Source organism: Anguilla anguilla, chromosome 15 (genome assembly GCF_013347855.1).
Source record: "Anguilla anguilla isolate fAngAng1 chromosome 15, fAngAng1.pri, whole genome shotgun sequence".
Lineage (NCBI taxonomy): Eukaryota > Metazoa > Chordata > Actinopteri > Anguilliformes > Anguillidae > Anguilla > Anguilla anguilla.
In genome coordinates, this window is record NC_049215.1 from 26,952,540 (window position 1) to 26,975,724 (window position 23,185).

At 43.9% G+C, this 23,185-nt stretch overlaps 2 protein-coding genes across 3 annotated transcripts; one reads left to right on the forward strand and one right to left on the reverse strand.

Moving 5' to 3' along the window:
• The first annotated feature begins 262 nt into the window (after positions 1–262).
• Positions 263–15,462, forward strand: LOC118213772 (chloride intracellular channel protein 4). 2 transcript variants are annotated; one of them, XM_035392929.1, is made up of 6 exons: positions 263–3,527; positions 11,858–11,967; positions 12,166–12,291; positions 12,942–13,048; positions 13,373–13,554; positions 14,328–15,462. In XM_035392929.1, exons 1-6 carry the CDS (start codon positions 1,035–1,037, stop codon positions 14,487–14,489), a joined length of 3,180 nt encoding a protein of 1,059 aa, XP_035248820.1. In that variant the 5' UTR covers positions 263–1,034; the 3' UTR covers positions 14,490–15,462. The 2 variants fall into 2 exon arrangements, with proteins under 2 accessions (XP_035248820.1, XP_035248821.1); XM_035392930.1 differs by lacking the exon at positions 263–3,527 and adding an exon at positions 9,587–9,872.
• Positions 15,463–17,133: 1,671 nt separating this feature from the next.
• urp2 (urotensin II-related peptide) lies at positions 17,134–21,378 on the reverse strand. Its single transcript, XM_035394784.1, has 5 exons — positions 20,963–21,378; positions 17,907–18,092; positions 17,744–17,778; positions 17,476–17,623; positions 17,134–17,217 (listed from the first exon to the last, which is right to left on the reverse strand). The coding sequence occupies exons 1-5, from the start codon at positions 21,096–21,098 to the stop codon at positions 17,186–17,188; spliced, it is 537 nt and encodes a 178-aa protein (XP_035250675.1). The 5' UTR covers positions 21,099–21,378; the 3' UTR covers positions 17,134–17,185.
• Positions 21,379–23,185: the final 1,807 nt, after the last annotated feature.

Consider the following 23,185-nt stretch of genomic DNA (forward strand, 5'->3'; position numbering starts at 1 on the left):
TTTATTATTATTTTAGTCAAAAACAACAATATTTTTTCTGTTATGATGGTAAGAGGGTCGTTTGTATGATATGTGGCTAGGGTTTGTGGAAAAAAATAAATTATGATCACAAACGAGAGAGGGCATACAACGACCACAGAGCTGCTAAATCATGGTGGTCGTCGTATGCCCTCTTATGGTCGTGAGTAAAACTGCAGCCTACATCAGCGTAGTAGTAATATTAGTAATACAATGCAATTCTAAAAATTATTTACGATAGGACGCGTGGTTTAATAATAATAAAAAAGATTTTGTCAGTTAATTTATCAAGATTAATTTGGTTAAACAATTGAACATTTTACTGTACACTTTAAATGATTAAAAGTGTACAGTAAAATGTTCAATGCTCAGTCAACTCTTGCAGAGTTCATACTGGCCCTATTTGACTCATATGTCCTCTGTTGGAGTTCAGTTAACACAGGACATTTTACTGTGTAGCAGTCCTCAGACCCAGGGAGCTTCTTTAATATACTCAGTTAAAAGCATTTAGGGTGATGGAAAAATAAACATTTATGGATCGTTGTGGAAGAAAAAGCTGGTTTAACATTTGCTTACTGCCTTTCCACCTGGAATCCATAATTTTCCAACTGTGATTGGACAGGGCTGACCCATAGAGACTCTGGGACTCACGGTTCTCTGGAAGGCGAGTTTTCAGAAGCTGGAAGCAAAGAGGGGGGGTGCCAACTGTCCCTTTAAATGGATAAGCCTGGGGCTACTGTTCTCCTATAGGAGCAGGTTTAAGTCTGCAAGTCATGTGCAGATCAAGATCTGAAACTCACCATAATCCTTCTGCGGGATAGAGGGAGGGAGGGTAGGTGGGGAAAAGAGAAAGAGGGAGGAGAGCCACGGTAACATTTTGGATTGAATTAGATGATAGATTGACCAGCAAGAAGCAGGCTTCTTGTGTTGGTGATTTTGCCTGTTTCATAGCACAGACATAAGCGCACATACATACACAGTCCGACTTGTGGAGTTTGGATTTGCATCCCAGGACCATGGCCCAGCCTAAAACAGATGCGGGGCTCGACCCAGAGCTTTCCAACGGAGCTGTGATCCACGGTCCCACCGGTGCCCGCGCGGAACTGGACGAGCTGAAAGACGCCGAGGAGGAAGTGGAGTTGGCCGAGGAGGTCGGCGAAGACATCGGGATCGCAAGCGGGGGCAATGTCGAAGGGGAGGAAGGTCCTCTGAAGTTGGAGGGCGAGGGTGAAAGAGCAGAAGCGGGTGAGAGGGAAGGAAAGAGCGAGGGAGATTGCCCAGGAATGCCGGTCACAGTCGTGGCGGAAAACCAAGAGAAAACAGAGGAGCCAAATGGGGATATGTATGTGGACAGAGAAGAGGGCGATATAAGCAGCCCGGTTCTCTGTCTCATTTCCAGCGCCCCAGCCGACACTGCGCACAAAGCTCCGGCCGGTGATCCGGCAGCCATGGGAGCAGAAGAACCAGGAGAGAGTGTAGAACCGGGTGACAACGAGACTAAGAACAGCGAGGAGAAGCCGCAGGAACAGCACCTCCAGGGACTGGCCAGAGAAGGAGAGGTCAGCGGGAGCGAGGGCACAGAGGAGCGGAATCCGCAGGCTGCTAATGATGAGGTGGGAGAGAAAGAGGAGAGAGACTGCAATGCCCCAGAAGAACTGCGTCTCGAAGCTGGAGGAGAAGAGGAAGGAGGGACACAGGAGGGGAGGTGTGAGGAGAGAGAGGAGCACGATGACGAGGTAGGAGAGGAAGAGCAAGGAGGGCGTGATAGGACAGCGGAGCAGTGCACGCAGGCTGTTGGGGTTCTCGCCCCTGAGAATGAGGAAGGCTGCACTGAGGCAACAGAACGTCAACCCCAGCCAGCTGGAACTGAGGCTGGAATAAAGGAGGATGGGTGTGGGTCAAATGAACAGACGCAGGTGCTTCAGGATACTGAAAAAGAGGGCAAAAGTACAGAGGAGGAAGGCCGTGTGCAGGTAGAACAAGAGCAGTGGGTTGCTGAGGATGAGGGCGACAAGATAGAGGAGGAGGGGTGTGCTGAGTTGGAAGAACAGCAACAGGTTGTCGAGCATGAGGGAGAAAAGACAGAGGAGGGGGTGGGCATGGAAATGGATCAGCAGCACCAAGTCGCTGTGGGTGAAGATGCAAATATGGAAGAGGGAGGGTGTTTAGGGATGGAACAGCAGCAACAGGCTGTTGAGGATGAAGATGAAAAGACAGAAGAGGGAGGCTTTGGGGACATGGAACAGCAGCTGAAAATTGCTGAAGATGTGAGCAAATATACTGAAGAAGGGGTTAGTGTGGAGCTAGAACAGCAGAAACAGGTGGTTGAGGATGAGAAAGAAAAGATAGAGGAGGAGTTGAGGGTGAAGTTGGAACAGGAAGACCAAGTTGCTGTGGAAGAGGGTGCAAAGATGGAAGAGGGAGGGTGTTTGGATATGGAACAGCCACAACATGCAGTCGTAGATGAGGATGAAACGACAGAGGAGCGAGGGTGTTTGCAGATGGAGCAGCCACAACTGTCAACTGAGAATGAGGATGAAAAGACAGAGGAGAGAGGGTGTTTGGATACGGAACAGCCACAACAGGTTCCTGAAGATGAGGGTGAAAAGACAGAGGAGGGAGGGTATTTGGATATAGAACAGCCACAACAGGCAGCAGAGAATGAGGATGAAAAGATAGAAGAGGGAGGGCGTTTGCAGATGGAACAGCCACAACAGGTAGCTGAAGATGAAGGTGAAAAGTCAGATGAGGGAGGGTGTTTGGAGATGGAACACCCACAACAGGTAGCTGAGGTTGAGGGTGAACAGACAGAGGAGGGAGGATGTTTGCAGATGGAACAGCCACAACAGGTAGTTGAAGATAAAGGTGAAAAGTCAGACGAGGGAGGGTGTTTGGAGGAAGAGGAGGAGGTTGAACAGCTTACTGAGGATACAGGAGTGCTACAGGATACGTGCAAAGATGAAGATAAGCCGCAGGTGGTGGAAGATAAAGCTTTAGATGCAGAGGTTCGGGGATGTGTGGGAATCGGGGAACACTTAGTGCCGGTAAATGAGGACGAGCCAAAAGCTCCAGAGGAGGAGGGAGGGTGCAGGGAGATGGAAGAGCAGCCGGCACTGGCATTGGAAGAAGATTCCAGAGAGGTTACCGAGGGAGTGAACACGGAGACGGAATCTGGAGACACCGAGGACACCAAGAGCCAGGAGGCACGGGAGGCCACCGACAACAGCAAGAAGGCGAACGCGGAAAACGAGGCTAAGATGGACTTGAGTCACATGGGCCACGGGAACCACCAGGCGGGGATGGAGAACGGTCTCTCTCAGCCGGAGCAGAGAGAAGAGGAGCAGGAGGTGGTGGCAGAGGAGGAGGAGGAGGAGGAGGAGGAGGCGCTACCCCGCAAGCAGATGACTCGGGACACTCTCAGGAAGACGGTCAGGATGGAGAGCCCGGTGCCACAAAGTTGCGAGTACAGCTCAGAACCCCAGGAGTTTGAAATCTCCCTCTATGTCAAGGTAGGCTTTCTGTTGTAATGGAGGGGAAAGGACGTTCGTTTAATGCAGGTTTTAAATTAGGTACTACTGCTTATCCTATACCTCATAAAATCAGCCATGCAGTCATTTAGTATTTCATTCAGCAGTGTTTATGTAGAACAGGGATAGACTATCCCAGATAGAAATACCCCCCCCCCTATGTATGTAATATAGTTTACCTGAATGACATGATATGAATTTTGCTAAAGCAGCTAATCATTAAACGCTCTCTCTTTCTGAGAGTTGGAAGTATTGATTGTGATTTGTTAAAGCAATCGGTCTGAGATTTCCCTTTGTGATCTGAATGCTTTACGTGAAAATGGCCGCTTGGCTTTATTATGAGAGGTGTGATTGTGGGCCTGCTGTGGACGTTTATTTTCCATAATGGACCAAGCTAACCCATAACATTCCTTTTCCATCACTGAGACATTAATACAATGTCAGCTTATTTAAGACATCGGCAATGCTGTGAGAAGGATGAGCTGGGATATAACAGTGAGGAGAAGGATTGACTTGTGTACAGTATATAATAATTCAGCAGAGATGATGAGTAATTAGTATGTATTGTCTGAATCACTTTTGCAGTCTTCATCTGGGTTATCTGGAATACCTGATACCTGTGTGTGTGTGTGTGTGTGTGTGTGTGTGCGTGTTTATGTATGAGTGCATGTGTGTGTGGCCACGGTTTGGATAGAGACCTATGTCATATTTATAAGTGGCTTGCGTGTGTGTGTGTGCATGCGTGCCTGCGCGTATGTACGTGTAGTCATTGTTTGTAGGAAGATCTGTCCCATTCATGTGTCGATGCTTCTGTTCATGTGTTTCTAAAAAGACGCTTCCCATCTGTGAGACAACATCTCACGGCAAATGGCATTTCATCTCATTAAGGGATCACTGTCTAAATCTCCCTACTCTAACTGATTACCAAACCAGGCACACTGACACCCCCTGTCAGTCAGGGACTGATGTCACCTGGATTTTAGGAAAGAGGAGCATGTCTTTGTACTTTTAAAATGGGAAACCTTTTTATGTTGAATTACAGTAAAGTGGATATACACTAAACCAGCTTGTTATTAAACTTATAACTGGACCCAAATTAGAAATACTTTTTTAATATTGGGACCCAAATTAGACATTTATTACCTTTCAGGGACCCATCAGATACACATACTAGCATTGCCTAATGGCCTACAGACTCATTGGCTCATACACTCCCATGACCCATTTTGGGTCCTGACCTTTAAGACACACTCCCCTAAACATTGGCAGGCAGCCTCATAAAGCATTTCCTGGTTCTTATCTAAAGCCAATCTCTGTATACTGTATTCAGGTTTTCATTGGCCCATCTCATTTCTACATGGAACAATGGACCAGTGTCATTAGAGTTTACATAGTGGTTCAGGTAGCATCTTCCCTACACAAAAGTACTGCAGGAGCAGGAACACTGGATCTTGATTTGGCAGTGCTAACTTATTAAATAGCACTGAAAATGGCCTCTGATTACCGTTCATGATTAGATCTGGACAGCTACCTGAGTGAAATTATTGCTTGTTAGAAATGTTCTCTATGAAATGATTGGCAGAGAGAACTTACTAATGAATGGCTTTCAGTGATTTCAATTGAAAGAATGAGATAAACGATTGCCAGCAATTATCATTATGGTTGCCTGTGATTGAAGCTGAGATTTTCGCACATTAACTTTTAAAGTAACAACAAGGAGCGACTTGCAATAAGTTACAGGCATATGCTCAAGTAATGTATACCTTATGACATCAAAAGCATGATCTGGAAATTAATTTTTGGATGTTGCAACTTGCTTTTGCTTGTAACCCATTGGGACATAACATGCTGTCCAAAATACCATTCCAACAGTTGAAATTAAAAAAACGTTTCTTCTCACAGTAACACTGGCCACAATAGACTCCAAGAATCACGGTAAACCTTACTGGGTGAGAGGGGAGAGTGTTAAATGAAAATATTTTGTGATTCAGTTTTACGCAGACTAAATAAATGAACCTTACTGGACGAGCGGTCAGGTGATGGAAGCATAGCACGTGTAGGCTATATTGTCATGGGGCGGGGCTGCACTGTTCGACGGCAGCTGAGAAGGTGCTGGTGCATCTCACGGTGTGGGCCTTTTGAGCAAACACGCCAGAACACAAAGTTTAATCCCTGTTTAATAGCGTGGCCAGGCACAAAGCTGGGGCTGTAAGCCGGAGGGAAAATGCTCTAATATCCCCCCTTTCTGCTCTTCGGAGGTATTTCCACACACAAGGACTGCCTTTGTGCTGGCCCGGAAAAAAACAGCAAGCATGGAATGATTTAGGCCGATTTATTCAGATTTATCAAGGTCCTCTGTTCTGCTTTTAATTAGTTTCCACTGTATTCTTTGATAGTTGGATAATGTGTGTGTGGCATAAGCCTGTATTAATGTACTGTCATTGGTGAGTTTACACACAACAGTCATTTTCACACCATGAAGTGCATTGGGTTGAGGTGTGACATCAGGCAAATAACTCCAAAGTACAGTTCTGCTTAAAAATGTTTTTTCATACAGTATCTAATGTATAGAGATACTCATATCCTCCTATGGAAACCAATGGCAAAAGTTACAGTTGCACTGCTGGAGCAGAAGGCACTGCCAAGGCCAAACAATTAGAAAATCCAAAATAAAATATTATACTTGCTGGGAGTCCAAGCAAAATATTAATTTTAGGTTTCAGAAAGACCATCATTTTATGTCTGTATACAAGAAACTACTCTTGTATTGGTTTACTGTACCAACGAGATTCAGTGTCACCTTGACTAAATACATTTTTTATAAACTACTAAGACTAGGCAGTGTGAGCAATAGTTAACAAGCTGGAGAGATTCATTGCATTAGAATAACGCTCAATTTCTTCAATAGTGAATTGTGTGTTCCATTGTACCACAAATTCACAACACATGTGAAAATATGTATAGTGCTGGCAGAAAGTAAATATGCATTTTTTTGGACTTCCTCTCCTTCTTTTTTTCTTTTCTCTCTTTCCATTTCGTCCTCGCTTTTTCCTCTCTTTCCCTCTCTGAGAAGAATGGAGAGGTAGTAATCTCTATGTTGGTCTGCATTCCCCCCGTGAGCTATAATCTGATTACAGAGACATACTGGTCTGGACCTGATGGGGGGCAGGGGGTGAAAGGGGATTAGTACTGGGCATGACTGGGGATAGGGGGTGAGAGGGGATTGGTACTGGGTATGACTGGGGATAGGGGGTGATAGGGCATTGGTACTGGGCATGATTGGGGATAGGGGGTGAGGGGGATATTACTGGGCATGCTTGGGGATAGGGGGTGAGAAGGGATTAGTACTTGGCATTATTGGGGATAGGAGGTGAGGGGGATTAGTAGTGGGCATGGTTTGGGATAGGGTTGAGAGGGGATTAGTACTGGGCATGATTGGGGATAGGGGGTGAGAGGGGATTAGTACTGGGCATGACTGGGGATAGGGGGTGAGGGCGGATAAATAATAGGCATGATTGGGGATAGGGGGTGAGAGGGGATTAGTACTGGGCATGACTGGGGATAGGGGGTGAGGGCGGATAAATAATAGGCATGATTGGGGATAGGGGGTGAGGGGGGATAAGTAATGGGCATGACTGGGAATAGGGGGTGAGGGGGGATAAATAATAGGCATGATTGGGGATAGGGGTTGAGGGGGGGATAAGTAATAGGCATGGTTTGGGATAGGGGGTGAGAGGAGATTAGTTCTGAGCATGATTGGAGATAGTGAGTGAGTGGGGATTAGTACTAGACCCCTCTGTAGCCCACTGCTCCCAAATAACATTACATTTTCAGTAGCAGAGGGTTGCAGTTCAGCATTTGATTCCCTGGTTACGCTTCTGTTTATTTTATGAAAGTATTTTTGACACAAGCAATTATTGAAGCATAATAGCAAGAGAAAGTCACTTAATATGTACTGTAATAAAAGTAAAAAAGTTATGGGTTAATAAGTTACCTTGTAAATTGCTCAGTTTTCTCCTCCCAGTTCAGGTAGAAAATGCAGAAAATTGTGAATTTGTGGACTCTATATTTAGGAATATGGTCAGATAATGCAGACAATACTGCATCTAAATCTGTTTTATTGTTCATTTTACCCTATAAAACACTTTGTAACTATGTTTTGATAAGTGCTTTATAAAGGCACTTATTAAATATACTGTGGAATGAAAATTTATCACATAGTAAAAACCTGGAAGCTCATGAAGGTAAAAATAGACTGGAATGCTTGTGTTGTTTGTCATGGTTTGAGGATAAAGTGTGCACGTATTTGAAAGGAAATAAAACCCTTTGCTTCTTTAGGGAACAATTTCATTTAGGGTTTGAGGTCACAGATAAGCCTTCTGCAGTGATGACAAGTGGCATTTCCATGAAAGGACGCTGCCATTCTTAGCAATGCACAGAGACCAGCTTAACCATGAGTCACACGGTTTCACAGAGCCATTCAGTGCTGTCTCAGTAATTTGGCTCTTATGCAAACTCAGTTCTCTCTCTCACACACACACACACACACACACACAGATTCACACACCATTAAATGTTACTGTTTACTGGCTTGTCGAGTACTGGAAGAGACTATAGGCCTTATGTCACTGTAAGGCAGCTGTTTTCCCCGTAAGGCTGCTCATGGTATACTGTCAATGTTCAGTGTTAGTGAGTTACATGCATAGGTGTGTTAGTTCTGCAGGAGTGGTCTTGCTAATTATCCAGATCCACCTCTACTGCTGTCAACTCAAAAGTGATGTGTATCAACGATACCACGCACTAAAAAAAATGTAATTCTTATCATGAAACGTAAATTCCATTGCCACTTACAGTTTTGTGGCTCTATATTTTTGCTCGTTGCAGGGTATCTAGTTAGGGAACTAGGCTTGTAACGCAATGGTCAGAGTTTAGGTTTTGGCATTGAAACTGAATTGCTTCACTAAAATACTCAGCTTTAGACTTATTGTATGTAAACCGATTGTATTGTATGTTGTCTGTGTAAGTCATACTGGAAAAGAGCGTCTATTAGATATATCTGTGCATGTGTGTGTGTGTGTGTGAGTGTGTGTGTGTGTGTGCTGAATTCAATAGACTGCCTGAAACACAAGGCCCCATATTTGCATTGATATTTAAAGACATCTTACATGCAACGGTTGATGTTTAGTCCTCTATTAACAAAGTATGTTGTTGGTACAACCAAATCTTCATCAGATGTTCCTGATGTTATGGGTGATCGGTGATTATACGGTGTCTACACCAGGTGCATGCGGACAGATGGACCTGCTTGTCCACCTTGGTCAGGCGAGGCCCGAGGTGACCAGGATAGATAAAATAAGCGATTAGAATGAGCCCAATGCTTACTTCTCTACTTCTCAATGAATTCACATGGCAGACTGAGCGTGCTTCCGTGTGGGGCCAGTGGTCTGGTCTTAACAAACTGAACCTCCGTGAACTGTTTTTTTAGGGTGCGGTTATAGCTCCCTTCCACTAGGAGGAGCAGTGAGATTTTTGTTAGCCTGACTCTCTCCACCCAAGCGAGGAAGCCCAGAATTCCATGCATACCAATTATAATATCAGCCCTCCTCCTCAATCACACTGCTAGACTCACAGTGTACTGGATGGCATTATTAATGTGCTTAGTGTGCTTAGCAGATGACTTTAGCTTAAGGCATTTAGTTCTATGCCTTTTTCTTTTGGAGGTATATTTTTATGCTTCTATGCCGTAGAAGAGATAACTGAGAACAAGCCTTTCCTCTCAAGAGCACACAGCTCTTGGGTTTTGCCAGTGACCCAAAGAAACAAACCGTCAGTTTTTTGTGTCCGTTTTTTGTGTCCGTTTTTGTCATGTAAAATACATTCATTAGTCTAAGTTCACTAAAGAAAAAGAATGTCTTCTACTGTATGTATTTGACACTGAGGGATCATATCATGCAGTAGGCAGCGATGAGGCAGAGTGGAGAAACAGACCTTCCATTGAGAGATGTGTTCTGGAACAAAGAGCAAGTGTGCTGTAGAGCGCTTTGTCTCTCTGCCCACGTTCCCAAGAGCCACCCACGTTCCCAACGGCTTTCTGGACCACAGAGTTCTGCTCACACTGGATCTCTCTGGGCTGTGGACTCGGACCAGGTCCTGGGAGCCGGCGAATCTCAGTTAGTTCCTCTGGCTAATTGGCTGGTTTGAGCGTAGACAGCAGTGGGTGTGACTGCCTGGCCAGCCAGCCACCTTCATGCTCAGGTGTGAAACATGGCCTGGTTTGACATAGCCGGGAAGAGGTTTGGATTCCCTGATATTGAGCTCTTTGTGAAGGTAAGTCTGGGTATTTTTCTGGATTTTTATATTTGGCTGATCTGTGCATGGTTGCGGATGGTGAAGTGCATTGTCTCCCCACTCATCAAACAATAAAAGGGATGTGTTCTTTACTCCTGTATTTTATTTTTTATTTTTTGGTCATCAGATTGCTGGTGCAGAATAATTATCTGAGCTCGGGCAGGAAAATCTTATAAGATTGTGTACCAGGGAGGACAATCTGATAAGTAATTGATTGTCAGTGGATTTTAACCCTCTGACTCAATCATATGACCTGTTGTCAACCCATATCTTTAGTGACTGAGCATATTCTTAACAGATTAAACTATGGAAACTTCCGAATACAAATTCACCGACCGCATTTGTAGCAAAACAACAATAAATTTCGGATTGACTTGCCAAATACTTAGCTGCTTTCCCTTCACTGGAAAAAAGAAATAAATGAAGTGCAATTTTTTTGTCAGGAGCATAGTTCTGTGCTCTGACCAAATAAACGGTCGTCATCTCCAATTTACGTTGCTCAGTTTTGCAATAGTCACTGAGTAGTAATCAACGGTCAAGTCAAGCTTTACCATAGCTTAGCGATGCCTTTTTCATCCGTCCAACTTCAAATTATTTTGTGATGTGACTCCCACATTAAAAAACTTGCCTACACATTGCTTTGAAGCCTGCCCTTGTGACCCTTCATTCTACCCATCCTTCCACACTATCTGGTCCCACATTCCCAGTATTCTCCCTCAACCTTCCAAAACTTTCCTCCCTGTGGAGATAGAGGAATAGGATATGCGTGGATAAAATAGCTAAACAGTATTACAGATTCTATGGAAACACACATATTCTCATCAATAGTTACGGATCCGTAATGCATAAACAATTTTTTATGAACGGACACTAAAAATGACTTCTTTACCAACTACAGCATAATCATCCACCACTTAGTTGGAATCTTCCGTTCCTCATACGCATATGAGTCTAGTTATAACAGAAGCAAACACTGACACATGCAGCATTATGAAACTTTTATTTAGGTACAGTATGCCAGACATGTACACATACTGGTGCTGTATGGATAAAGGAATACAGTGAAACGGTCTTAGTGTTTAACCTCATTCATGTGAGACTGAGAGGGAATAAGAGTCAATATTAGAGGACCTCGCTATGGTGACAAGTCAGTAATTGGATCATGTGCTTTAAAGGCTTATGTGATTACTGTTGCCTTCACTTTGAACTTTTTCAATGTATTGTGTTTGTGTGCATATACTCAGGATGGCATATACTGTATATACAGTATATACTGTATTCTGTATGTATGGCACATATTATGAAAACACTGCATTTATAAACATAGTCTGATGATTAATGTAATATTTTGTAACAGTTTCTCTTTTTGGCATAATGTAATATGAAATAAATGTAAAATCAACATAAAACAAAAATGAAGAAATAATTAGTATTTGTGTTGAACCAGTAACAATCATTACAGTATATTTATGTATAGTTCATACATACACTTTAGCAAACAAATGCACCTTTTATATACTGTATATTTTTATATTTGTAATAATCAGTTTAGTATAATCTGTGTCTCTATACAAAACTATAATATTCATGCAAAGAAAACCTTCTTTTTGGTTTGTATACTTTATTTCAAATGAATGATGGTCACAATGTCATTACTAATCTTGGTAAAGAAGATTTTCAATATATTTTACATACAAAAAAAAAACTACAAAATTAAGGGCACATATAAATTTTAAGAGTATGAAGCTTCTTCATTAAGCACAGAATTTCCATAAGTTTTGCCAGTACTGTATGTATGCATGTATGAGTATGTGTGTGTGTGTGTGTGTGTGTGTGTGTGTGTGTGCGTATGTATAAATGTACGCATGTTTTTGAGGGTGGGTGTGTTTGTGGGCTGTGTTTGTCTGTTTGTCTGTATGGCGGTGTCAGTGGTAACCCCCTGTCTATATATGTGCATCCTCCAGGCGGGTACCGACGGAGAGAGCATTGGGAACTGTCCTTTCTCTCAGAGGCTCTTCATGATTCTGTGGCTGAAAGGAGTAGTCTTCAACGTCACCACTGTTGATCTGAAGAGGTAAGGGTCCCTACTCGGGAAAAAAACTAGGTGCGTGTCCACTGTGTGTCCACTAGAGGTCATGACGTTGTCTGTGTGGCAAGAGAAAGAATGCTAACATCATAAAGTTCTGCCCCGGAGAGCTCCAGAGGTCAGCCTCTCGGTCACCGGCTCCAACATCGTGAGAAACTGACAGATTTGTGCGTTCGTGTTACCTAGGAAACCAGCTGACCTGCAGGACTTGGCTCCCGGGACCAACCCACCATTCGTCACGTTTAATGGAGAGGTGAAGGTGGACGTTAACAAGATCGAGGAGTTTCTGGAGGAGAAGCTGGTGCCTCCACGGTATGATTCGATTTTCTCTCAGTTTTCATCACTCAGGTCTTACATCACAAATATGTGATTAGAATGTTCTTACCTGAACATTCGAACATTCTACTGCTGATGTAACACACACTACCTGTAATTAAAAGCAGTGGAGTTCTAGAATACTGACTGAGAATTTTGAAGAAAAACAAAAAACATCCCAAAGAACCTACTGTGAAAAGGGTTAATCAAACTGCATCTCACATTACATTGAATCACACGACACCTCACATCATATCAGTCAGGCAGCATCTCCCATTGCAATAACCACACACTCTAGCATCTTTACATTTGCCTGGTAACACAGCATCTCCCAGTTTACCTTGGTCACAGACGTGAATCCCACATCCCATCAGTCACACACAATGTCACATCACATCAGTTGCTCCATCTGTCAGATAATTCTCACATATCAGGACCTGCACCCCTACTTCCACCTGTCTACAGAGCTGCACATTTTTGAGATGGATTCAACAAAAATGTTTTGAGAATCAAGTAAAACAATAAGATTAATGGTAAAGGACGTTCATCTGTCCCAATGAGGAAAGAAAAGTCTGAGGCGTGACTGAGTTCATAGAATTGAAAGTGAGCCAGGAGGGATGATTGTAATGTAACCCGTGACTGCGCAGGTACCCCAGTCTGGCTGCTAAGCATCCGGAGTCCAACACTGCAGGGATCGACGTGTTTGCAAAGTTCTCAGCCTTCATCAAGAACCCTCGCAAGGACGCCAACGAAGGTGAGAGGCCTGAATGTCTGATGAGAATAGAATAGAACCTGAACATCAGGTGTACTGTCATTTACATCAGCACCATTCAGGCAGAAATTAGCATTATAACCCAAAATATGGGAATTGTGTTGTCTATTTTTGTATGTGCATAGCTGGCTATGTTCTTGCAATGTAAACATGCAGTTTCTATTGCCCGGGATATGCAGTTTTTACAGGTTTTAACCTTTCTGTCTTGGTACATGTTCAAATGTGTGCATGTTTCTGTGTGTGTACATGTGTGTGTGTATCTGTGTTTGTCCGTGTGTGTGTGTGTGTGTGTGTCTGTATGCGCAGGACTGGAGAAGGCTTTGTTAAAGTCTTTAAAGAGACTGGATGAGTTCCTGAGGACCCCTCTGTCAGAGGAGATTGATTCAGACTGTCCCAATGACCCGCTAGAGTCCACACGCAGCTTCCTCGATGGACCCGACCTCACGCTCGCAGACTGCAACCTACTGCCCAAGCTGCACATCATAAAGGTACAGTGCTGCCCCCTGCTGGCCAGTTTCCACTTTAACATGCAGTTTAGTGCCCTGTATCCCCACAATGTGATCCAGAGCCAGAGTACCTAGTAGTAAGCAGCAGGCCTATTACTGTTTAAGCTTGGCACTGTTGGGTCTAGGAGGCCTTATTTATTTATTTATTTTTTTTTTTTGTTTGCGGTCGCAATTCCCCCAGCCAGCCCACAATCACCTCCACATATTTTTTCCCTGCACAAATTTCTATATCCGTTCCTGGTGGTTAGGAATAGCAGAATAGTAGGACATGGAGGGAATTGGGTTTCAGACAGATGAGCTGAGTAGAGTAATGTTTGGGGGTGGTGTTTGGTGGGGCATGATGGTCATTCTAAGGTAAGGTAACAGGATCACTGTAATGAATCGCTTGGAATGGAATTTCGAAGCATAATACTTCAGCTATCACTATGGGTGACGGGGCGCTAAAACTTGGATTCAAAAATCATGTGGTAAGGATCAAAATGAAAATAAAATGACAACCATGCAGGGCATTAATTTGCTCACACTTCTGTCTAAATTGAAATACTGATGCAAGTCGTGCAGATATTTTAAAACACACTATATGGTAATTGTGCGCAAAGTATTGGTTAAAATTTTTATTAAATTATCATGGTCCCAAATTTCAGTTTATTCATGCATTGAGGGTGATTTGCGTGTAAATGTGCATTTTCTATCTGTGTTATATTTATATGATTTGAGTCTGTATGGTATGTCAGTGCACCTCTTCCTTTTGGCAGGTGGTAGCTAGGAAGTACAGGAACTTTGAGATCCCCGCAGAAATGACTGGAGTGTGGCGATACTTGAACAATGCCTACCAGAGAGAGGAGTTCATCAACACCTGTCCTGCTGAACGTGAAATAGAGTTTGCTTACCTGGATGTTGCCAAGAGGATCAAGTAGGAGGCTCGACCATGGGTGAACTGTAGTATGGAGAAATGTGTCTATGTGTGTGTGTGTGTGCGTGTGTGTGTGCCTGTGTGCATACGTGTGAGTGTGTGTGCCTGTGTGCATACGTGTGAGTGTGTGTGCCTGTGTGCATACGTGTGTGTGTGTGTGTGTGTGTGTGCTCTCACTGGCTGAGCAGCGCATGCGTGACAGCACCGTTTTGTCATTGTCTCACCCCTGGTATGACTGCTGTGTCATTCTGTCATTCTCTGGTGCATCTGTAATCATTTCCCACAGTTCAGAGCTTCCTCTCACAACCTCGCCGGTCAGTAAGAAAGAAACCTCTAGTTGTCTCTCTAGTTGTCAGGCTGTGATGTTCTGGTGTTGCAGCCAATCTTTCTCCTTCATCTCACTCTTCCTTCAGTGGTCATGGTGCGGAGGACCGCAATGGCATGGTGTCCGTGTAACAACGTGTGTTTATCTCAGTATAAAGTGTCTGTGAAGAGTCAATGGCAGGACCAGAAAACTTGTTATGTCTAAGGCTGATTACTGAAAAGTAGCTACATGAGGGCCAAGTCAAATAACAGCATCCAGGTAGTCAATGCTGAGACTGGTTTGTAAACTTAATACTTTGGCTTTTACCACCTTAATAACTCATATTCCTTATAATCATTTATTTTGTCTATTAAATTAATATTTTCATGTTATCCATTCCATTTTATTTTATTCAGGATGATGATTCAAAAATTTGGAACAAACCTTTTGCACAATCAAGGCTAAAATGTATCCATGGGGATTTTGTACTGGTATTTCAAAATGAAATGCATTCCCTTTATGCTATTGATGAAAATGATTGTGTTCTTTCATTTTTGTGTTTGCTTTGCATAACCTTTGCTTCTTTTCACATTTTTATACCAAATTCAGTAAGGCTGTGTAGGGTATCACACATACTAATTAAAATGTTTTCTTATTAAATCTTTAAAAGCTACATTAAAGCTACATTTTCGAGTGATTGTTTTATATTGCACATCAAATGTATTTGATTAACGCAAGCCATTTAAGCAAAAGCATCATTCTAAAAAAGCCTTATGAATTTCACAAGAAACTTAATTAAATTGATCAAATGACTCAGCTTTTGCACTTTGTTTTCTGTCACAATGCATGTGGTCATTTCATTATGCTATCTGCCAAAGGGTCTGTCAATATATGGATGTACACCATACCTTTATCACGATATTCCACCGCATTCAGTTAAATTAACCAAATTCAAATTACACAAGCTACATTTTGCGAGTCTGTTGACATTCTGGGTTACTGAGTAATGAAATATTTGAAAACAATTTTGACCTGACAGAAAAAAAAACATATATTGATTGATATATATTGATATATATTACTACTTAAAATGTCCACGTTTCTGTAAAGTTTCTTACTGTTTGATTGGTTGATATAGGTGCAGATATAGTGCTATCAAATTTCTGCTTCTAAAGATTTCTGCTTCTGTGGAGTGCACAGAAAAGATAAAATATATGTAGGTGTTTCATCATGCTGTGCTGTGATGAACTGGCACTCACAGGCTTTTTTATTCGAGTGCCAATGATTTCAGGGTGATTTTCTGCTAGAATTCTCACTATAAAACAGATGTGGAGAGTGAAATTAAACTGGGACTAGAGGTTGGGCATTTGGCACGAACCACAGGTTTGATACCTCTGGTCTGTGAAGTTGTCACCATGGAGCCTTGAAGACCAGGGGAGCCCCATGCTACAGCACACTGTCTGCACAAGACTACTTCGGAATGTCTGCCCCATCCAAAATCGGAAGTGGAGTCAAATAAAATGATAAAATAGTGGAGAAAGGTGAGGAACATTCTCTTCTCGGCATTCTCAATCCCCTCCTTTTTTTTTTTGCTGAACCTCAGTGGTGTAGACTTAGTGGAACCAGGTCTGCCTCCAGCCTCCTGCCCATGTTGGTTTTTCCCAGAGATTTTTGGGTGAGCGATACACGCACGCCTTTACAGCCCGGTTGCTCCTGCCTGGTAAACACGCCCCGGGGACAACGTCAGGACTGACAGCTGCCTGGCCTCCTTCTGAAGAGACTTTATAGCTCCGCCCACCAAATTAATGCGGTCAACTGTACTCCGTTGTCATAGCGCTCCTCGTATGTAAAAAAAAAAAAAAAGCTAAGGAGGATGTGGGGAGGAATTGACAGATATAAGGAAAGGAATTTAGGGTGAATTATTTTCCCTCAAAGGGCAAATCGTCAACTGTGGCTCCCTGATACAACCTGTCAGAGTCTGTGGCCATGGCGACGGAGTGCTTGGAATCTGCAACGTTTCGCTCTTTGATAGTCAGCGGGCAGGTCCGCTGGGTTCACAAACATTGCAATGAACACCGAGAGAGGACTGTAGAAAAATAAAGTTCTCTTTATTTATTTTTGTTTCATGAGTTGCAATTTATTTGATTTCTACAGGGCTCAATTGTTAAAAGTTGCATGTACGATGTCAAATGTACACAAGTCAGGGCACTGGGTGGCAGTATTGTCAGTAAGATTACTAATGACCTGTTGAAAAGGTCTTTGTCGGCGCCTTGCAGCGTTGCTAAGCGCTGCGGTCGGGGGGGGGGGGGCAGCGTGGGTGCTCTCTCTGCAGAAAGTCAGGTGCGAGGGTCCACAGGGAGGGGGTGGAGAGTGGTGAGGGGGGGGGGGAGTGCCGATCAGTTTTGGGAACAGTACTTCCAGAAACAAACTGTTGGGAGAGACAATGAAAGAGATGAAGCATTGCATACCTTGAAAAATATAAGTGTTGTTTAGCAGCATTTCCAAATCTGTCTGAAAGCTTATTTTACAGAAATAGCAGAAAAAAGCCTGTTGTCTCAGGCTCACAATTCATATAGCACTGGCTACTATCCTCATAAAAGTGAGGCAGCTCCCATTCTGTTAGACTAAGTGCAGCAATGTTTAATCACTCCTAGTTGCTGCAAATCATCCAGCAGTCCTTGCTCACCTCTCTTATTGGGTTTCTTTGGGGAATGAGGGGACTTTCTTCCTCCCCGGTTCTGGGGCTCTGGTGGGCGATCACTGGGGGCTGAAACTGTACCACCACCGTCCACAGGGGGCAGTGTGGCAGCTCTCTGGGTTTCCTCTGATACCACCTGTGGACACAGCACAGCAATCATTCTCATATTGCACAATCATATCCCCAGTGTATGATGGGATATACAGTAAACACACTCACACATATATATACACACACACAGCTAAACGACACTTACCACTTTGTTCTTTTTTCCTGCGCCCCGAACATTGGCTAAAACACAAATGAACAAATAAATAAACAGACTTTAGTGTCACAGTCAGTAAAACAGCGTGATTGTTCATGTTTTGATGCACACGTGCACGAGCGTACACGCGTGTACACACGCGTTGATTGCTTACGTTTGTTACCCCGGAGCACCATGGTAATCCTGCTGCCCGATGTGCTGTTGATGGATCTCTGAAGCTCTTCCAGGGCCATTAGGATCTTTCGGAACTTGTCCCTCTTCTCGGGACTGTTGACGGACGATAAAATTTTCCCTGGTCTGTCTTCACTGCTATGCATAGCGTAGAGGGCTTTCCTGTCACCTGGAAAATGCAAAGACAGGCCTCGCTCATTGCATGCTTCACAACGAGCCACCTTTATCTTGAGAATGAACCCTTTGAGGAATATATTTTTTGAAATGTTTTTTTTTTCTTCAAAATTCTTCAAGTGATTTTTAAGTGTTCTAGAACTCCATTGCTTTCAATCACCAGTGATTGCTACATCAGCATTAGAATGGTCAGTTAAGGGCATTCTAATCGCACAATTGTGATCTTACACCTTTAATGGTTAAAGGAACGCATGAGACCTCTGCAGCCTGCCATTCACTGCAAGCTATTTACTGTAAGCTGTTTCAAAACAACACTTGCTAAGTTCAAAGACCAGCTCCCCGAATCTACATTATGGAGTCCCAGAATGCCTGTTTGATCAGCAGCACTGTTGACTCATTAAAAGCCTATAACACCACTCACACTTCTCTTACTTAACCTCACTGCACAGGGAGTTCATGCAAACACGCCGATAAGGTTTGATTTTTCCCTTTCAGCTATAGATCTCAAGTTCTTTGTTCATGCTGTAGGCCTACCATACTAGTTTAGAGCTGTGCGTTGTTGCCATTGCAAAACATGGCAGATTGCTTCCATTTTCAATTTCATTAAATAATTATTTCTAATACAGATGGGGTGCAGTGGGAAATATATATAACAGATCACATTCATATATGAACACTGGTCGTTAGCTTACTAGCTAGTTGGCATCAGCTATCACTATATCAATATCAAATTTTAAATAATGGTAATGATTATTTGGGTCAAAAAGCGCTTTAAAGAAGCATAAAATTCCCTCATCGTATACCGAAATGCATACCTTTACTGAGCAATAAGTTTTAAACTACATTAAGCAGCACATTTGATGTGTACCCTTTCCTGGGAACAGAGGTGATGGAATGGTTCGGAGACATTAGACAACAATGTAATACCATCTGTTGCTCTGTCAGTATTGGCCACATTTACGCATTTACAATGTTGACCAAACTAAAGCAAGTGAGCCTGAAAAGAACTGGAACTCAGCTACAAGGGAATCGTGACTGCTGTAAGCTCCCTGATTCTTCTGCGATAGTATGCCAAGAAAGGGTGAAGTAGAATATACAAACTATTTAACCTGTGATTCTATGTGTGCATTGTAAAAAGTATGCTGCCATAATCATTCATTCCATGACCAAACAATTACATTTCGTTTCAGAAAATACTTTTGACTGCTCACATAATTGGGTTAATCGGGATAGCTTGAGTGGGACAGTACATGAACAATGTGAAACTACTTTTTTGTGTTTTGACAGTCTGCCATTGCTTTAGGGAAAAGGAATCAAAAAATGGCACTACCTGAACAGAAACGGCAGTGGATGGACACCCTACATAATATGTAATCTTCTCTTTTCTGTCAGAGATTTAAATGTAGCATCTCCAAAAAGAAAACCTATATGATCCTGCATACATATGCATTCTGTGTACACAAACTGCCCACACACTTTGCAAAAGGAATTGTGATCCCAAGTGGTTGCTTGGAAACCAGGGAAGAGGTAATGAGCCCAGGAGTAATGACATTCAGAGTTTGTGGTCCCACACCAAAGAGACTCTATAGTCCCCACGTCCTGAGAAAATCCAGGCAGAACAACAGCACGTTGTTTCGATCAACAAAATGCTAATGCTAACATTTATTCAAGCCACCTATCTCAATGTCTTAGCATGCTCAGTGAATCTTCACCTTATCTGTTGCTCATTGCTTGTATGATAATGTCTGTGATGTTCTATCATAAAAGCTGATTTTTAATTCCCTTGCCCCTCATTTTCTTTTCAGTTTGGGTATAAGCTAGAGGAGGTCTGCTGAATCTCCTCTCTGAAATATAAACCTGCACTGTCACACTCACTATTCAAACCCGCAACTCTCTGCTGGTTATGGAACTCCTTTGCTGAACCCTAAATAGAAAAGTAATAAGAACGCACACCCAAAAAAAGGTGCTGATTAACGGTCCACTAATCAAAGTGAAAAAATGTAAAACATACAATTCTCTCCATCCAATTAAAGAGTTTTTTTTCTCAGATGAAGGCATACTGTAAACATGTTGGCAAATTTAACCAAATAAAAGACATTTTTTATTTTAAAGTAACATCAAATTAAAAAAAAAACTATGTTGCGATTTTCACTTTTTCACTTTGAACCCTAAACTCAACACAGGATGGATCATTCTCTCTTCCCAGGCCTCACAGTACTCCTTACCCTGAGACACCACAATTTCAACTGTGCTGCAGCACATCGCATAATGCCCTGAAATCACAGTTATTACAGCTTAGCATTTTCTATTAGTTTTTATTTGTGTTCTACCGCCAAATGTCCAATTCAGTTTCATTTTAGCTTAAGTCGTCCGTGTCAGTTTTTATTTGGTTTTTACACCATGACATCATGCTTTGATGTGTTGGACACCACCATACTGCCAGGAAGACACGTAAATGATCCTGTACTGAAATTGCTACGTCTTTATTGCAATTAAAGTATGTGCATCAATTCTCAAGGCACATCTTTATAGCATAATTCAACCTTTCAATCTTTATAGCTAATTCAAAAGCCTTTCACCAGGGGACCCCATTATAAGATAAAAAGGGTTATATTTTTTAAATATTTCTCCAATTCCCAAATCTATATGTAGCCATTGTACATCTGGCCAGGGATCCCCTATAGTACCGCCAAGGGCCCCCAGGGGTCCATGGACCCCCTATTTAAAACCCAGGGTGTATAGGATTGGCCTCTTTTTGAAGAAAGCAGAGTGAATATCACAGCTGGAGAGATGCAGATGCTGCTGTAAATCGGTGACCTGCCCGTCACCTTGCCCCGCCCCCTCCTGCCCCAGGTAGATCCTCACCTCCCCCGCTCAGGTCCTGGTCCAGGCTCACAGGGGCACCGCGAACCGCGGGCACCATGACCGCCATCACCGCCATCTCGATCACCACCGCCGCCGCCACCGCCAGCAACCCCCGAAATCCCGCTGCGCTCTGCATCGCTGCGTCTAAATCTCTGTACTCTTCGTGAGGCTGAAACGAAACACCTCTGTCGTCCTGGTCTCGCGATCCGTCCGTCTGTCCTGTCCGTCCGTCTGACACGTGCCGTCGTGTGTGACTGGAGCGCCTCTGTGCAGAAGGCTTGTCGAGTGTGTGTGTGTGTGTGCGTACGTGTGCGTGCGTGCGCGTGTGTTAGCGGGTTCTGCCCTCGACGTGTCTGTCTCCGCTCGGGTCCCGGGCCCCCTATTTAACCCGGGCCGGTCCCGCTGGGCCGGGCCTATCGAAGCCCGGCTGTGACATTTGGAGCGGTGTTTGTGCGGTGGCCCTGGCGTCAGGGCGTCAGGGGCGTCGGGGGCCTCCATTGTGCGCGGGGCGGCGGGCAGCGGGCCCTCCTGCGTCACAGCCCCTTTCTCCTGCAGTCCCCCCCTGTCTCCCGCGGCCCCTCAGCAAACACATTAAGGCCCTTATCACTGCTTGTTCAGCGAGGACAGCCTGCTCCCTCTCTCTCTCTCACACACACACACATACGCACACACACACGCTCACGCGCACGCACACACTCACACACATACACACACACACACGCTCACGCGCGCACACACACACTCACACACACACACACTCACACACATACGCACACACACACGCTCACGTGCACACACACACACATACACACCCACACGCACGCACACTCACACGCAGACATACTCATACAGTAACACCTGGACCACAAGTGTACACTTTATCAACTATCATTCAGTGATTAAAATTTTTTTTTTAATTACATAAAGCACCCCCCATATTCACTTTATATTCCATAAATGAAGGGAGTAATAAAAATGCAACCATAATCAGGGTACTTAATCCACATATTGTTGATTATATGTAGTTCACTGTTCAGCAGCTTGCAGAATGGGTTATGCAATTCTCCAGTATACCCAGTTGCAAAGCAATTATGACCCGCTGAGTAGAAGCGCACACTCTGGTCTGAATGCTATTTTACTGACCGAGAAGTGCCATGGCGATGACCCCTGTGCTGTAAAGGGATATGATGACCATGCCCTTTGATGGGCATGGCTGGGTGTTTACTGTGTGAGTGTCACTGTGGTTAATCACGCAGGAAGTGGACAGGCTCACGGTTGTGTGTTTACTCCGATCTGTGATGTCAGATCATGAATGGGGAGAGCGGTGGTGAAGAATTCGGGATGGGGTCTGGGGGCGGGGCTATGGTGGGACTTCTATAACGCAGTTGCTGGGAGTGGGGAGTCTAACCTGAGAGCATCCTGGTGAAATTAATTACATTCTCTCAGGCTGAATAGGAGCTTCTGTGTGTGTGTGTGTGTGTGTCGTTGTGTGTGTCTGCATGTGTGTGTGTGTGTGTGTGTGTGTCCATGATTTAGCTATATTCCCAATATACTGCAGTCAGTGTGGGCCACTGGCTCTCTCTTTTCAGTACTTTATTTCATTCTTCTTTGCCTCCTCCTCGTTAATCCATCATCATCATCATCATCATTGTTCGGTGCCTGTCCATGACTTTACCAAGATTTTCATGCATTTTTGGCATCGCGTGTTCACACCCCTTCCCTCTCGGCAGATTGTCCAGTTCCAGCAAGCCCCTGAGAGACAGTCTGTCCATCCAGCACACAGAGCCAGACCTCTCCCCCCCCACCCCCCACCGACACTCTTCCCAGCACCCCCGACCCCCCACAGTGGTCAGAAAGTTGCTCAGACTCTCCCCCCCACCAAACTTTGGGAGGCGCGTTGGTCCAAGTGTCTGCAGTGTTGAGTCAGCCCTCTCATTCTCTCCATCACTGTGGTGCCACAGAGACTCGGGGAAGGAAAAAACCGCCGTTCTCTCACCCTCTTTATTTCCATTTGTGTCCGACAGTCTGTCCAGTGCCGTATGTCTGTCCTGACAGGACCGCAGCGCTTTCCCAGAATCCTCTTGTCTCTTCAAACACAGTCTTGCCAGTGAGACATCAGTCAGTGACTCGATTAGTCTGTCTGCCCGTGTAGATTTGTCTCTCCATCTCTGTTCATTTGCTGTTAAATTATATAAACAATAATAAACAAAACAGACAGCCATT